The sequence below is a fragment of the Wolffia australiana genome, chromosome 4, assembly GCF_029677425.1.
Source record: "Wolffia australiana isolate 7733 chromosome 4, ASM2967742v1".
NCBI classification, from domain to species: domain Eukaryota; kingdom Viridiplantae; phylum Streptophyta; class Magnoliopsida; order Alismatales; family Araceae; genus Wolffia; species Wolffia australiana.
Genome location: NC_135838.1, coordinates 14219716 through 14236695, shown reverse-complemented (window position 1 = coordinate 14236695; position 16980 = coordinate 14219716). Strand labels below are relative to the sequence as shown.

The 16980-nt window shown below is 39.9% G+C and overlaps 1 protein-coding gene across 4 annotated transcripts; it reads left to right on the top strand.

Annotated features, from left to right (window-relative positions):
* The first annotated feature begins 11773 nt into the window (after positions 1–11773).
* BB (RING/U-box superfamily protein) lies at positions 11774–16163 on the top strand. Of its 4 annotated transcripts, none has more exons than XM_078573910.1 (10): positions 11774–11941; positions 12458–12501; positions 12595–12655; positions 12734–12901; positions 13106–13349; positions 13743–13777; positions 14618–14662; positions 15120–15247; positions 15655–15763; positions 15910–16163. In XM_078573910.1, exons 4-10 carry the CDS (start codon positions 12764–12766, stop codon positions 15964–15966), a joined length of 756 nt encoding a protein of 251 aa, XP_078430036.1. In that variant the 5' UTR covers positions 11774–11941; positions 12458–12501; positions 12595–12655; positions 12734–12763; the 3' UTR covers positions 15967–16163. The 4 variants fall into 4 exon arrangements, with proteins under 4 accessions (XP_078430036.1, XP_078430035.1, XP_078430034.1 ...); XM_078573909.1 differs by lacking the exon at positions 12458–12501 and adding an exon at positions 12039–12090; XM_078573908.1 differs by lacking the exon at positions 12458–12501.
* Positions 16164–16980: the final 817 nt, after the last annotated feature.

Sequence of the window (16980 nt, the reverse complement as noted above, 5' to 3'; positions counted from 1 at the left end):
TATCAAACGAGGTAATAAATTACTAAATATTTATTAACTCGTTCAATATATAGGCCTCAAAAATCTCATTTTCTTCCATTCGGAACAATAGGATTTGGCGTTTATATTAAACTCCGAATCCTTTTATCCCATATGGAAGAAAACAAAACTTTTGAGTTGTATATATTACACGTGTAATAAAATAATTAAAAAGCTCTCCGTTTACCTTCTGGCCGATGGGTTTCCTCTCCAGACCATTGCACGATGACTGCTAGAACGATTAAAATGTATTTTTACAACTAGTCTATGTACGATATCGAAATCTGATATCCAACTCCAATATCTGATATCGTCATCCTTCCCGAGAGACGGAGGCGGATGACGACATCGAGACAGATAACAATATCGGATATCGGTACTATAGCAACCAATATCCAATATCGTTATCTTATATCCGATATCTGTAAAAATGGATATCATAAATGTGATTTCCAATATCCGATTCAGCATCTGTCCCGATACCATAATCCGATGTCGGTATAGGGAGGTGCGAACACTACTTGTTGACTATACAGCTACTATTACAGGGGCCTCCCTATCCGCACAACCTTACAACACCACTCTACCCGAACAAAATTCTAAAGACCACTATAGGCAAACTACTGTATTTGGCATATTACCAATGTGCGAAGGTATCAAATCTGACAGGACGAGGGTCATCTCATTCTCAAAGAGGAGACTCCTCATATGGTAGCACCTTTTGGTTTACCTTGATTGAATACTTTTCCTCCAATTGTTTTATCATCAATGGTATTACAAAGATGTAATGGCCCCAATGAATTTTATGGGCTGTGTTTTCAATGGAAAACACAACCATCATAGCATCTTAATAAAATTTCAACTTGAGAATATTTTCAAAAAATAATGGAGCCACACATTTATCTGTAGAAAAGCAAAGACATCAGGTAAAAATTGGCCTAACTCATCAATCAAAAAGGTATAGTCTAACCCACAAATGGGCAAAAAACCTTCTAAAAAAATAAAAAATAATGAACAATGAGATAGAAATTTCAACTTTAAATCAAAGGATAATGGTTTATCAATAGAAGGTATGTTACCACCCTAAACCCCCTGGAGGGGGAATTCCTAGACTTCGACTAACGTAATCATCAGCCTTAATGCATCCATATATGGATTGACTTCCTTGGACATGTCAACATAATTTCCACACTCAATACCCTCGAGCCATTGTCAAACTTTATGGGAACATTTTGAATGATCTGACAAAGACTTAAAACTGTTCAACCACCCAGAGTACACACGTGTATGCGTAGAGATGAAACTATTAGCACCTATACACTATACGATATTGGTGAGGAATTTTGATGAGATGATCCATCGGCCCATAATGTATGAGAGCTTATCATAGTTATGTGCTCGTTTTACCCTCCTAAGATGTACTCTTTGTTCATGTTTCCTGATAGCAACCTTGACCTAGCCTCTATAAGAGACTACACACATATTCCTACCTCCCTTCACTACAATGAGTACATTATAGAGGCAATAAATATAGCATCCGACTTCCTCCAAACTCTAGCCCTAACTAGTGACCCTCGCGATCAACGCCAATGATGACTCACATGACAACCCCACCACTCCTCACATGACCTATTATGAATATCATGTGGTCATCAAGCCAATCACACCACCATATTTTATTTGAATTCATTGAAACAAATGTTTATATATTATTATTTCTCTGAATTTTTAAAATAAAGTTCATGAGTGCATCCATTACCAAGTGAATTATGATGAAATCATGATACATCGATCACTAGTCCTTAAACATGTTTCTCAATATTCCTGTTCAATGAATGGTAAAGACTAACATCAAATTATCTAAATAGAATGACACTACCAAATCCTACTCATACAATGAGTATGATTGATCTTGTGGCCATTATTGTGCAGACACCAAAGACTTCACTGAATTGATCCATATGAATCCCTGAATATTTCTACAACTAAAAACGAGTCAACTTGATTTATGTCATAGTTGTTTAAGTGATCCGCTGACCCGATACACCAAGTACATGTTGCAGATTGAGGATAATCAAAATACCCTTCTAATTTTCATAGTAAGTTAATTTATTTTATGTGTATATTCTCATTGAAATAACATATCCATGTTATTAAGGCCTAAAATGATTTTTCTCCTTTTTAGAATGAATTTAATTTTTTAGGGTTTATGGTTTTAACACAATTTTATAACATATATTTCATAGTGAAAATATTTTTATAATGCATAAAAATATTTATACTTATAGATTTTTGAAAAAAAGTATTAGTATTTTTTTGGAATGATATTCTGCTTTTATTAATTTTCAAGTACTTAATGAAAATTTTCAAATGTCAAATTCGTAAAGAAAAAAAATTATAAATCAAAAATGTTATTTGAATTTATTTAAATATTTTAAATGAATTGTGTTGACTTTTTCCTATGCTAGAACTACTGCCAGACAGAAATGTGTCACAATAAATTGAACAGAGAGAAAATCTGATGGTTCATATTGCTCCAAATTCAAACAATGATAGATGTTGATTCAAATTGAGTTTTGGGCTAAAGTTTTGGGGGAGTTTCATTTTTACTTCCTCTATCCATCTACAATATTGGATCTATATATTGAGCCCCTTTTCCTCGTAAAAAATTGCACCCTTGGATTTTGCTCCTATTTTAGATTAGTGTTCTTATTTGTGCATTCAAAATGTCTTCTAAGTTCGTTCTTGCAGTTCAATAGTGATAAGCCAAAAATAGGGATAAATTTTACACGATAATAATCCCTTGTCGTTGTCAATTTTGGCTTATACAATAAATTTAATAAAACCTTAACTTAAATTTAATAAAACCTTAACTTAAGAGATAAGTAAAGGTGTTGTCCAAGGGAAGCTAGTAAGGAATTCAATTTGATGATTTTCTTGATAATTCAACCCTAATTAGAATTAATTTTATCTTCAACGAAGATCAAATCAACTTAATTAGACAAGGAAGTTAGAAAAGGGGGTAGAAGTGATGAGAGGAATAGAAGAAATATGGGCTCTAAATTGAATTATTTGATCCAACTAAAAGGATCAAAGAATTTAATTAGAGAGATGAAGGAGCAAATTTTGATTTGTTTTGGTTGGTTATGTAGGCTCGATAATTCAGAAATAACTACTCTATTGGATAATAAAATGGGAAGTTTAATCTCCTATAAATTTAACCTTTTTATAAGTTCTTTTTCTTAGTATGCACTTGAAATAGCTAGTTAACTCTCTCAATTTCTCCTCTAAATCCTAGTAAGGGCATGTACATGCTGCTCAAGCCAAGCGATTTAGAAGTTCAGACCAAAATCAAGAAGAACAATTAACAAATTCAACTAACATCATCCAAAATACACCAAAAACTCAAATGCAAAGAAGGAAAAAGTACCAAACAGTTTATCCAAGCTGGAGCTCCTTTATGTCTTGCAGCTGTGATAGAGCACTATCTAGAATGAGCTCCCCTCTTAAAATTCAGCTTTTATACTAGGTTACATGGTGAAAGTCATCATTTTACCCCCATTTAGTAATTAATTTTTATGTATCAATGTGGGCTTGATCTGAATGATCCAACCATAGATAGAAAGAGGGGGTCAAGGTGAGCAAATCCATAAAAAATCATCTCAATCGAACTTCAGGATCAAAAGTTATAAATAAATAAATTTTAACCAATTTTAACCATTGGATTTAAATCCATTTATTTAATTATTTTATTTTGAAACACACAATAATGTGTCGACTCATCATTGGATGATGCAGTTTCAATATCTTCTTTTGGGTTGAATTTTCAGGCGCCACGTAACACCCCGACCCCCCCCCCCCCCCGCGCGAAAATAAAATCCAAACGAAAAGATTAAAAAATAACAGTGGTATATATGACACGCATCTCAGCGTGCGCTCTTCATAACAGGGGCGAGTAAAAAGATGCCATGTCACCACCCGTGCGTGCGTGTCGTATGCACCGCATGGGTGGTGAACTTACCACCCAATGGTCCCCCCTCATCAAGCGTCATCGGATTGTCATCCGATGGACGAGATGAGGCCACATCGATCGCCCGAAAAATCTCTCTGGTGGTTTTGCATTAAAGTCCTTCTTAAAAATGAGAAATTTTCGCCTGATGCCCAAAAATAATTGTGTATATGCCCCTTCCGCATTCTCTCTCCTCTGATTTTTCAAGAAATCAAAAAATACCAAGCCAATTTTCAATTAAATCCCTGCCACTTTTACATAACTGTGTCTATGCCACTACTGAGAGCTGTTTTTAGGGATATAATTGTAACACGTATTGACAAAAAGCCCCTCAAAGTTGGAAAATTACTTTAACACTCATTTTCTCCTTAGAAATATATCCTTTTCTCTTTAAAAATTCATTTCTTCCTCAAATAAAACCCATAAAAATCCAAGAAAATCCTAAAAAATCCTAGAAAATTCCAGAAAATTCTAAAAAATTCAGTAATTAGTCCCCACACTAATTAACCTCAAAATTAAATTTTAAACCTGCCATTTTCATTTAAAAATAATTATTTCAAGCTTAAATAAATCCCAGAAAATTCATAAAATGAACAAAAAATCAGGAAAAAATCAGAAATCACTTGGAAACATTTATTGCATGTATATATATGATAACAACCCCATTTTAAACTCTTTAAATGCATAAAATTGTGCTAATAACATGAAATAATGACCGAGTTCAGGGTGTTATCAAATAGCAAATGATTGAGAGAGTGACAATAAGAGCAAGACTAAAGAATAAAATGCACCGCTCAGCCCCATTGGGCATGTGACGACAAGTTTGTTGGGTTATGGGACTACAATTTTGATGCATGAAATTTATTTTCATTAACAGTTGCATTAGATCATTTTATAAATGATCTATTAAACATGCAGACAATGAGTTCCTTTTGAGGAACTTTTTCTACCCTTGACTTACTTCCTAGGAGAGTTGATCAATTGCTCAACCTCTAGTAGAATCCATGTACTAGACGCTGGAAGGTTGCTTGATCTTCTCTCCTTGTTCACCACTCCTTGAAGGTCTTGTGATTCTTCTCACCATCAAAGAGACTTGTGGAATAATCGGAGACTCTAGAGAAAGAAGAAAGGGAGTAAGCGGGGGTGCCCAGATTTAGCTTTACATGAGCGCCTAAAATGGGTACCCCCCTTTTTATACTTATTTAAGATCTTTCCTGAAAACCCTTAAAATGAAGTATATATTCCAACATCATTTTAGTCTTATGTGTGTGACCCTCTAGGCCCATATATCAATATAGTTAATAACTTTAGTGGCCCAATAACATTAATTGACCAACCTTATTAATTAACTATATCATCATATATATCAATTAACTGAGGATCGACTTAACCAAATCGATAGGTTAAGGTTCTTGCCCCTAGGGTGCAAAGCTACACCTCATATTATAGAAGATATTGAGCAGTCTTTTAACTCTCTTATGGAACCTTTACCAACATCGATTACCATATATGTAATCCTTTATCCGTGCGAGATGCTCGAACAACCTTAGCATATAGTTGATCGTCAAACCCTAATTTGTCATTAGATTAGTACTAATATGTAACGGGAATCGTTGGAGAATGACTTCACAAATATCCTCACTACCCTGCCCCGTGATTTGCTTCACTGTCTGCCTTAAGTCAATATCATGTTATACTGAGGGCGGATGATCCCGTCTTGACCACTCAATCATCTATGTGAGCTTCTTACTCATCCGAGCTATGAATTTTTTAAATCCCATCGTGAGGGACCCATAAGTCAAAGTCAAAGTGTATTCATCCATTCACGAGATGTCCTTGGTGGCTCAGGTCATTGGATCACTTATACAACCATGGCATAAATCAACCTAATTAATGTTTAGATATAATACCATTTAGGGATTCATACGGATCATTTCAGTGAACTCTTTATCTAGAGAGCACCTACTATTTGTCCTTAGTGTTGCCGCACTAATAGCCATAAGATCAGCTATACTGATCGTATAAGTAGGTACAAATAGTGTTATTCTATTTGGATAATTTGATGTCTATCTCGATAATCCATTGAATAGGAATGTTTATAATACACATTTAAAGACTAGTGATCATTGTGTTATGATCTCATTGTAATTCACGATATCATTGCACATATTCATGGATGTCATTATAAACATTACACTAGAATAATAATGAACATAATATTTTATTCAATAAAATTAAATAAAACATAGTGGTGTGATTGGGCTTGATGACCACATAATATCTATCAGAAAGAGTATAAAATGGTAGAATGAAACAGACCAGAAACCATGATCCTGGAATGGAGCTTCGTAGCGACCCCAAGAGAGAATCTCTCAGGCCTTAATCTGACTAGGACTAATTCTCCCTCAGAGAACGACATAGGCCTACGACCCTTATCTGCGGACGCCTTGTATTGCTCATTCATGGATGCAATGCGTGAATGTATGCTATCATGCATGTCCTTAATGTGTTCAGCAAATTCTGATGCATTATCTGAGATTCTATGTTTTTCATCTAATGGCATGAGGTCAAGGGGCCGACGTGGTAGTTGACCATAGATAATCTCGAATGGTGCCTTGCCCGTGGTACGATTAATCGAGTAATTAAAGGCGAATTCCGCTCGAGGAAGGACTTGATCCCATGCGGCTACATTATCGCCGACAATAGATCTCAGAAGATTGCCGAGGCTCCGATTAACAACCTCGTTCTGGTCATCCGTCTGAGGATGGCATGCCGAATAAAATTTAAGTTGTGTGCCCATGAGGACCCACAACGTTTTCCAGAAATAACTGGTGAACTTTACGTCTCGATCTGAGACGATTGTCTTGGGCACTCCATGAAGCTTGACGACATGATCGAAGAAGAGGCGTGCAATGCGAGAGGCGTCCGAGGTCTTCGAGCACGAGATGAAATGTGCCATCTTCGAAAACCTGTCTACCACGACCATAATCGAGTCGTGGTGCCGCGCGGTTTTGGGTAGCCCCAAAATAAAATCAAGGCTAACGTCTTCCCATGGTCTCTCCGGGATCGGTAGGGGTGTGTATAGCCCGGTGTTTTGCTTTGTGAGCTTCGCGCGGGAGAAGGTAAGGCATCGTGAAATGAATTTTCCGATGTTCCTCTTCAGTGAAGGCCAATAAAATTTATCCTCGAGTGCGAGGATCGTCTCGTTAATCCCAAAGTGGCCACTTAGACCACCGGCATGGGTCTCGTGGATAAGGAAATCTCGAATCGAGGTTCGAGGTATGCAAAGTCTTCTGCCACGGAATAGGTAGCCGTCGTCGAGGTAGTAGTCCCTTGATCTAGAGGTGGTCGCGTCCGTGAGGGAGGAGTAGACTGTCGAGAAGTCTGGGAACTCGACGTAGTCGTCTCGGATCCTTTCAAATCCGAGGATTTGGTTTTTCATAATATTTAGGATAAGTGGTCGCCGGCTCAAGGCGTCGGCGATGACATTATCCTTTCCCTTCTTGTGTCGTATGACAAAGGTAAAATCCTAAAGGTAGGCTGACGTAGGACAACTAAGGAAAAGGTGACTGAGGGGATGGATTGGTTGACGACAGGTATGGGTAATAGGTGGATTATAGGTAGGGATAAAACAGCCCACAGAAATTCACGATCGAATTCAGATTTAAAAACCGATGAAAATCTGGTGGTGCAGCTCCGACCATTTTCGAGGGCGGGAGTACTGTCTTCACCCACCGCGACGATGCCTAAGCTCCGAAATCAATACCCGAATTCACGTCGCAAGGGAATACTCGAGAAGAGGAGAGAAGAGATAGAATCTCAAACCAAATCTAAATCTGACGGCGGTGGAAACTTCTCGGGAAAACACTGAACGAGGAACACTTCGACACCAAAGAGTTCAGGCGTACCTCGGCACCGTAGTGCGTGAAGAGGTTGCGGGCAATTCTGATTGTGACGAAGCTGGGCGAATACGGGCGTTGAGCGGCCCACTAGACGAGGACGAGGCTGGACGTTCCGGGCGTTGAACGGCCCTGGTTGAGTGCGGTTGTCGTGGGCGCAATGTCAAGCGTGGGCGAACACCCGCGCGCGCGAAGCACACTCGAGCGCGCGCAGTGCGCGCCGCTTGAAGCGCCGACGGCGTCCGGACAGGGGCAGCCGGAATGCGGCCTCGGGCGGCCCTGGCAAAGGCTGCCTGGGCGGCGCGGGCGGCGCGGGCGGCGTGCGGCGGCGTGGGCGGTCTTGGCGGCGCACGGGCAGCCTGGGTGGCCCCTTGGCGGGCTACCTAGGCAGCCTTGGGCGAGAGAGAGAGGGTGAGAGGGAGAAAAAGAGAGAGAGAGAGAGAGAGAGAGAGAGAGAGAGAGAGAGAGAGAAAGAGAGAGAATGGAGAGGAGACAAGAGGCCGACGTCGCGAGGCGACGGTGGCGGCGGCAGCGGCAGCGGCGGCGGCGGCGACGACGAAGGCTAGGGTTAAGAGGGACAGGGGAGTCTGGGAAGTCCTCCAAGAAGAGTTAATAAAACTCAATTCTTGAATTAATGACTGCCCGATGTTTCTTGAAAACAATGGCCTATATATAAGCCTTGGAGGAAAGAGAAAATGACGAGAAAATAAAGATGTGCGCCGTGTCACGCCAAAGGGCAGTTGTGGATCTGCCTCTGGCGTCGTGTCATGACGCGCGTAGGGACGTGCGTGGGTGGAGACGTGCTTGTCGACAGTTGTGGCATGTTGACCTCGGTTGACTCTGGTTGACCGTGGTCCATAGCAGGCGTGTTGACTTCGGTTGACCGTGGTGACGTGTTCGATGCTGAAGTGTTGGTGTCCTCGCCATCATGGTGGTTTCTTGAAACCTTGGGGTTCTTGAGCGGTAGTTGATCAAGAATGCCAAGAGGGTGGCGGTTTTCTTGAAATCTTGGTGGCTCTTGGTGGATGGCGATGGCGGCGGTGGACGATGGCGACGGCGGGGACGATAGCCTCCAAGAAGAGGGTTCTTGAAAATAACCACCCAAGAAGTCTATGATAGAGGGGCGTTTCTTGATCGTCTTGGATGGATCTTGGAGGAGGTCGATGGTGGCGGACGACGGCGGCGGCGGGGATGATAACCTCCAAGAAGAGGTTTCTTGGACATTTCTTGGGGACTAACAACCCAAGATTCCCAAGGAGAGGGCGTTCTTGGAGGAGGTTGGTGAAATCTTGGGGAGGAACAAGGGCGACGCGTACCCGGAGTGATCTCGACGGTGACGGTTGACGATGCTTCTTCTTTGGTGACGCTTTCTTGAATCCTTGAGACCCTTCGGAGTGATCTCGACATAGGGCTTATTGGCTTCAAGAAGGGAGGAATTCTTGAATCTTTTAGCTTCTTCAGAGTGATCTTGAGGAAGACATTGAACGCGTTCCCACGGAGTGGTCTCGACGTGGGGGACGCGGGCTCTACTCCACTGAGTGGTCTCGACGTGGGGGATGCAGGCTCTACTTCACGGAGTGGTCTCGACGTGGGCGGGAATAGCCAATTCCCTCTACTCTACTCACTACGATAGGTGGAGACAAGATATGTAAAAATTCTTTCAACAAATGACTCAAATGTTCCTTGGGCATGCTATCCCCTTATATAGGGAGGATAGGTGCCAAGTGAACGTGGGGAGAGGATAAACCGTCGTGAGACGTGGTTTGGCCTCTCCTTTCAATTTGAAAATAAAACCGAAATTTCAAAAGTAAAGACGAAAGCGAGGCCCAACATTGGCCTAGTCCATGAAATCCAAAGACACAAGGAAAACATAAACAAACACAAGGGAAGATAGAGATGCTTACGCGGGGTACTTGAACCCCAGGTGGCGAGCGTCGACGCGAGCTGCTCGGCGTGGCCGATGTCGTCCTGTCGTGCCGTCTCCAAGATGGTCCTCCATCAATAAAATGATAGAATGAAACTGACCAGAAACCATGATCCTGGAATGGAAAGGAAAATCCTAAAATCCTCATCCACTTAAACTAACAACCTCATTCGACCCTTGTTGGCCTTGACTTCTAGGTCCACCTAGAGTGCCCACTTGTATCCCTGCCTACTCTCCCTCCCACCTTTTAAACTACCCTAGATACATTCATTTAATCATCAATAATATGTTTTATTGGATACCTCCAGATAATATGATCCATGTCATTATGTTTTTATGATATTTCACTCATCCCCTATTTTTGCATCTAATTTACCATTTTCTAAAGTGAAAATACTGAAAATTAACCATACTTTATGGATTCTTCATGTTTGCAGACTTTTGAATAAAGAAGAAATTAACAAAAGATGAGAAGAAAATGAAGAATGGTTTGACTTTATAAAGTTGAACCTGGTGTGATTGAATGGTCATTATAATTTGTATTTTCATTTATTGAATTAGAGGTACACGAAAAGAAAGAGGAATTATATTGGAAATCGAATAAAAAAAATTTAATTTCAAAATGATTTATAAATTTGGAGAAACAAAATTTTAATTTTTAGGGATTTTATGATATTTTTATGAATTTTAATTTATTTTGTACTCAGTAAGGGTTAAAATGTGAAAATTTGGTTACCGAATGACATGTCATTGTTGCCAAGGAGAAGGGTGCCCTGAGTGGATGCCCATGTGGTGTGCATACATGGCGCACCCTAGGGTGGCCTACATGGCCGCGTGCATAGTGTACCCAATGGCCAAGTCCAGAGATGTCGGTGTGAAGATTTTGTTAAGGGACTAATGTAGGTGATATAATATTGGCAACTTTATATCAAACTATATTCTAGTGGGATGCGTGTGATCTTGGGCTCACTAGAAAGCTTGTTTGTCTTCTTTACAGATCTATATTTATGTCTATCTGACCTCATTTTATACTACATTTTTTTCAAATTACCATTTAATGCATCAACTCACTGTGATAGTCCCAGATTCCTTGTTGATTCAACCTCGACTCATGGCTATGCTTGAATTTTATCATGATTTGAACAACTACTTAATTGCATATTTCATCACCGTAACCCCTTTTTCACCCATCACACTCACTTTAGCATTCTTGATCCATCCACCCTCATGGGATCTGGATGCTGGACCCCCCCTACAGATATCAGATTTATCTCCATATGTTGAATGGCAATATCTGGTATGTTTATCTGCCACCATCCACACCCCTTTGGTGCCCGTCTGGATATCGACCATATTACCAATATTTGTTCGACATATGATACTCTCATCTCATACCATCTCCCTTTTGCTGGATATTGGATATCAGATATCAGGATACACATACCGCAATGAACACTATCTCCCAGCATAGATCATAGATCTGTACCCGGATTTTATCTCCTATTGAGAAGCCTAACCATGAGGCTAGCAAGAGCGGATCCTTGTCATGGAAAGTGTCACGTGGGCCTATCCCAGCCGTCCATCTCCTAATGTGATGACATGATGAGTCTCATCCACATTGGCCCAGTCCCATTTTGGGCCCGATTCGGCCCATTAATCACGTCATCTCTATATTTAATACCTCCAAGTCACGTGGCAGTCTTTCAATGCAACACGTCATCAAGATCGGCTCCACTAGGAAAGCCCATCGCGAAGCCTGTACACGAGGCAAGCAACAGACGATCCCTACCGCGGAAAGAGCCACGTGGGAGCATCCCAGCCGTCCGTTTTGATCGGGACGGCGGAGATCTGACGCGGGGCAGGAGATGGGTCTGCGATTTGGTGGCGTGACGTTATGGATTATAAGAAAGCAATCGAAAGAGAGAAAAGATGGCTGAACAAGTATTTTGGTTTCTTCTGTCATGGTTTCTTCTTCCTGTTGAAGGAGAAGAGATTGGGGAGGAACGTTCTTTCGCCATTGTTGATATCACAGGAAAGCTACGCCAAAGCCGCCAGGACTAGTAAGAAGGGCAGCAGTGTTCGCCGTTCAAGGTATGGCATCCCATTCCTTCATCTTCACCGCCACCTTTTTTGTTGTTTTGCGGTGGTTCTTGCGGAAATTGGTCTTATGTCGGTTGTCGTTGCTCAGGTGTTTGAATTTGTGGCGGATTTGTAAATCTGAGTGCATTTGGTGCCAACCGGTGCGTGGTGGGGTTGCATTTGTTTTTTTTTTTCTGGTTTTTTTTTTCTTTTTTCCTCGTTGGTACCGACCGGATCATGTTTTTGTTTTTCTTGTTCTATATGTTTGAGGTGTTGCCTGTCGTTTTCTGTTGTTTCGTCCCATCTTGTAAACGGGCGGTATTATTATCTTTTTGTTGTTGTTTACGTAGATAACGTATGAAATAATTTACGGTTTGCTTAGGATTTTTCCTTTTCGGACGGGTCACTTTTTTCTGGTTTTTTTGTTGTTCATTGAGGCGTTTAATCCAGATTGAAAATTTGTCAAATCTAAGAAGAAATTGAAAATCATTCACACTCATTTCATTCCGTTTGCTTTCATGTTTTAAGCTGATGTCAGAAAAGTCTGAGTCGGATTTAGTTGATCGCTTGAGGTATCTGCTCGTTTTCAGGAATTTTTATTATTTTTTTCTACCGAAAAGTGTTAGATCCCCCATGTTTCATCTGTTGTTTCTTTATAATTTCAGAATGAGACAGTGGGTTGAGGTTTATTTTCATTTTTGATGTCCATTACCAAGAGACTACAAGGTGACTTTATATTGCCTTTACATTTTATGAATTATACATTTTGTCATCGGGAATAATTACAGATCTCATTTTTTTCAGCTCTCTTGATATCAAGAAAAAAACTCAAAAATGGCTAGCCGGCAGACGGAAATCCAATATTTCAATGCCGGATTTCCTTACACTGTTACTGAGAGCTTTATGGATTTATTTGAAGGGCTCAACTATGCACAGGCAGACACTGCTCTTTCAGGAGGTTTGCATGACCAGGTAACTTTGACATGTTAAACCATTTACGATTTGACGGTGGTCTCTAAATTTTTTCTAAAAAATGTAATGTTTTAATGCTGTCTACGAAATAGTTTCTTAATAATATTTTATGTGCATTCCAGCAGTAGGAGAGATAGGAGAAGCGTCTTAACTTGTCATTATCAAAAATTTATATTTGCACCCTTTTTCCATGGGCGACGACAGGGAAATCCATATTGGCCAATGATGGTCCCGCATTCCTTCAAGTATTCATTTCCTGGATCGGCAAGTGGTTCAAGTAATAGCATGAATCAAGTATACGATCCGAATGATCTTGCTCTGAGGTTTGAGGGGGGTGGACGAGTTTGGGACAGTTCATCAGTGTCAAATGACGAAGAATCTATGGCTCTAATTCTGCACGGTGGCTTCACTGATGCTGATTCGGCTGCTAGGACTGGATCTGAGGACTGTAAGTATAATATATGTGCCGTTTCTTTTGTTGTTGAAATAATATTAATTGTGTATGATGTGACGTGGACCTTTAATTTGTGTGTCTGATCTCGAACCTAATTTCCTGTTAACCTATCTGGTCAACTCAAGTCAGACTATTACTGAACGCATGATTCATTTGGTCACACGGGCACCTTTATCTTGAAACAAAATTTTGTCTTGTTGGAACTTCTGTGCGTGACTTTTTTTAATGACAAATAATTTGTTAACAAGTGCAATTTTTATTAAGTGCTGCTTCCTCGTAGATAATCATCTTTCATTGATGTCTAGTATTCTATTGTTGGTTGTTTCCGGTGAATACATTCATATACTTCAATAAACAAGCTTTAATACTTCGTTTAAAATCTTGTAGGCATTCGGACTCATCATGGTGGCACAAGTTCCCACGTAAGGACTACTGATGTTTTTGTTATGTTTCGTCTTATTAGAAAAAAATTGTACAGATGATCGTTTGCATGATGAATAACTCAAATGGGGGAAGTATATTTTAATTACGTTTGTCATGTGCTTCCATCGGGCCATTTTATTTTTAAGTAGATTAGCATTTAGTCTAGCCTTGCTTTCCATTTGACATGCAGTGTTAAACTTTTCAAATGTTGTTTACATGGCCAAATGCCTACCCGGTGCGTTTGTAATGGTAGCGTCAGAGGAAAAGCGAGACAACCTGATAAGGGCATTTACACGATAAATGAATTGAGCATAACGAAGTATGATATGTAGAAATTAATGCTGTATCTAAGATTGGAACTCATCAATATCAACGTCATTGTCAACATCATCAACCATTGACTTAGACCGTGTTACTGATGATAGGGTAAAACAGGCGTTTGAAGTTGCTACTTCAAAAGTTCCAGTAACAAAATCGTCAACCTTGCCAATGTCAATTTCGTCCTCAATGTCAACCTGAATTTTTTTATTAGGACATTGGGGGAAATTTTCTGTCAGGAGAGACGTTGATGTTGGCACTTATTCACGTTGGTGATATCATCTGCCAACCATCAACCAACGTCAATGCCATACGTACTAACTGTGGTTGTATCTTTGATTGTAGTAACATCCTCCATCATCTATTCACAGACTTCTACATTTATGACAAATAGCTTATGGGTCATCATACTTTGTGAAATTCTTGAGTCTGATGCCATCGATATCAGAGCTTATTCTTATCTCGTGTTTTTATCAACATGAGGGTCTCTTATCGAATTACATTTTACTCTTGGATAACAGGTCATCTGGCAAGACAACATCGATCCGGACAACATGACGTATGAGGTTTGTGATCAATGTCATTTCCTATGATCATCCTGTAAGTACTTTAAATTTGCGGTAGTCGGATCAACTTAATATCAATAGATGCTTGGCAAAATAATTGTTTCCAATGGTCTTAGAAATTCTTATTATCATGGAAATGAGGTTATTATGATTGTTAAGGTGGTTTGCTCTATTATTTTACGCAAAATGGGCATTTCTGCTGATTGGTGGATGAATATCTAGAAATGCTGTTAACAGGATATATGATTGGATAAACACTGGGCTTCTTTATCAGAATCATCAGTGGCTTTGAATGGTGCCAGGAATTCCTACATTCATGAAAATGATCAAACTATATTTTCTATTACTTGTTTCTTCCACCAGCAAACGTATGATGGGACATCGAGTCCATTTAGTTTAACCATAACTTTTCGTTAGCAGCCTAATTTTTATCAACCTGCATTTTTCTCAAAACCAGGAACTTCTGGACTTGGGCGAGGCGGTTGGAACTCAAAGCCGAGGTCTTCCTTTGGAGCTGATCATGACTCTCCCAGTTACAAAGCACAAGTGCCGTCTCTTCTCCAGGAAGAAGGTCCGGTGCGAGAGGTGATGTCATGACTGTTCTGCTTGCCCCCCACCAGTGCTCGCCGTCACTGATGACTACAACGAGAGGATGATGGGGAGTTGCCATTGTCCCTGTCATTGCCCTTCCCATGATGATGATGAGCATGATGAAATCATCATCGTCATCATCATCATTATCATCATCATTATCATCATCATCATCATCATCTCTTGCCTCTCCCTCTGTTAACCTGACCCAAATGATGAGAGATGATACATGGTGGTCAACATCATCATCATCATCACCATCCATGACCAGGAGGATGATGACTAAATCGACATCGTCACTCAAGCAGCGGGTCTTGATTGGTTGAGTACTATACCCCCAATTTGGCATTTAAGGAAACCGACATAACTCTTGACTGACCATAGTTTTCTCTTGGTTTTAGATGCGTTATTTGTCAGATGGACTATAAGAGAGGGGACAAGCAAATGACCCTCCCCTGCAATCACGTTTATCACGCGGCCTGCATCTCCAGATGGCTGGGCATCAACAAGGTAATTTAATAATTTATTTCCATTAATGATTTATTTCTATGCCGAAGCGTTGCTTCCCTTAATCTTATTTATTCTTGTCTTAGCCTAAGATTCCGTTTATTAAATAGTTAAATGATGATAATTATTGTTTTGATGATTCTGGCTAGGCCTGCCCTGTCTGCTTTGCGGAAGTGTTAGGCGACAAACCCAAGAGTGGCGCATGAAAAGAACACGTGCTATGGCTCTGGGTGTCACGTGCGCTAAGGTTCCGTGAGTTTTTTTAACGTCCTTGTGGCTTTACGCTCATCTTCACGTGTGCTTTTATATTTATGAGAGATATTTTTGGGGATATACGTCTTGTCGCTTCTTTATTTTGTCGGCTTTCGGATGATGTCAAAGAGAGAGAAATTCTTGCCTGTCATTATTTATTGCCTCTTGCTTTCCTACTAAGGAAAGTCTAATGTCGTCATCTGCCCCGCTGCTCTGACTTAATCTGCGACAGAGATTGGCTAAAACAATTGACTGTTTAAGCTAACTTTGGCAGTGAAGGGTGGTGTTAGCGGGATCGTTGGGTAAAACAAGAATATTATTGAAGATTACTTCTATCATTGATTAACTTAATTATATTGGTTTTCGTTGGTTATTGTTGAATTGTATTCCAAAATATGATGAGATTCTTACAGAGATGGGACACAGAGAGACTATGAAGCCTTCCTTTGATTTGATACTAGTTGGAGTTATCTCAGTTTGCGAGGCTGACTGAGGATAAAATGATGGATGGGAAATTTCTGATTTCGTACAAGAATAAAATATTTTCAAAAGAAAACGGGCAGGAGAGAGAAAATAACATATTGAGAATCAGGGTAATCAGCTTTGATATTTGTAGTCAGTTGATTGATGACCTGATTTGAATAAAAGATGCCTGGTTTCTTGGTACCATTGTGGTTGAGTCATACCACATGTGCAAAAATTTGTTCATAAACATTGTTAATTTTATAATGGAAAAACAGAACAAATCTTATAATGTCATTTACATAAAAGTTTTGAAGTATCCAGGAGACTATACCAAAAAATAGTGTACTTATGATTGTGAATATCACCAGACCAATGGACATAGAGAATGCAAAAAAAAGTTGAATCTAGAAAGAGGAAAAATATAAAATCACAGGAACCACATAAATGAAAATAGGTCATCAGTATACTAGTTTAATGTTCACAAATATTTTCAACAAATTAAA

Excerpts from the sequence above, each read along its gene's own strand:
- BB (XM_078573911.1), top strand. The coding sequence starts at position 12,764 with ATGGCTAGCCGGCAGACGGAAATCCAATATTTCAATGCCGGATTTCCT. Across the intron at positions 12,902-13,105 it reads CAGGAGGTTTGCATGACCAG|GGAAATCCATATTGGCCAAT; the intron begins GTAACTTTGACA and ends GGGCGACGACAG. Across the intron at positions 15,248-15,654 it reads AAGAAGGTCCGGTGCGAGAG|ATGCGTTATTTGTCAGATGG; the intron begins GTGATGTCATGA and ends TCTTGGTTTTAG.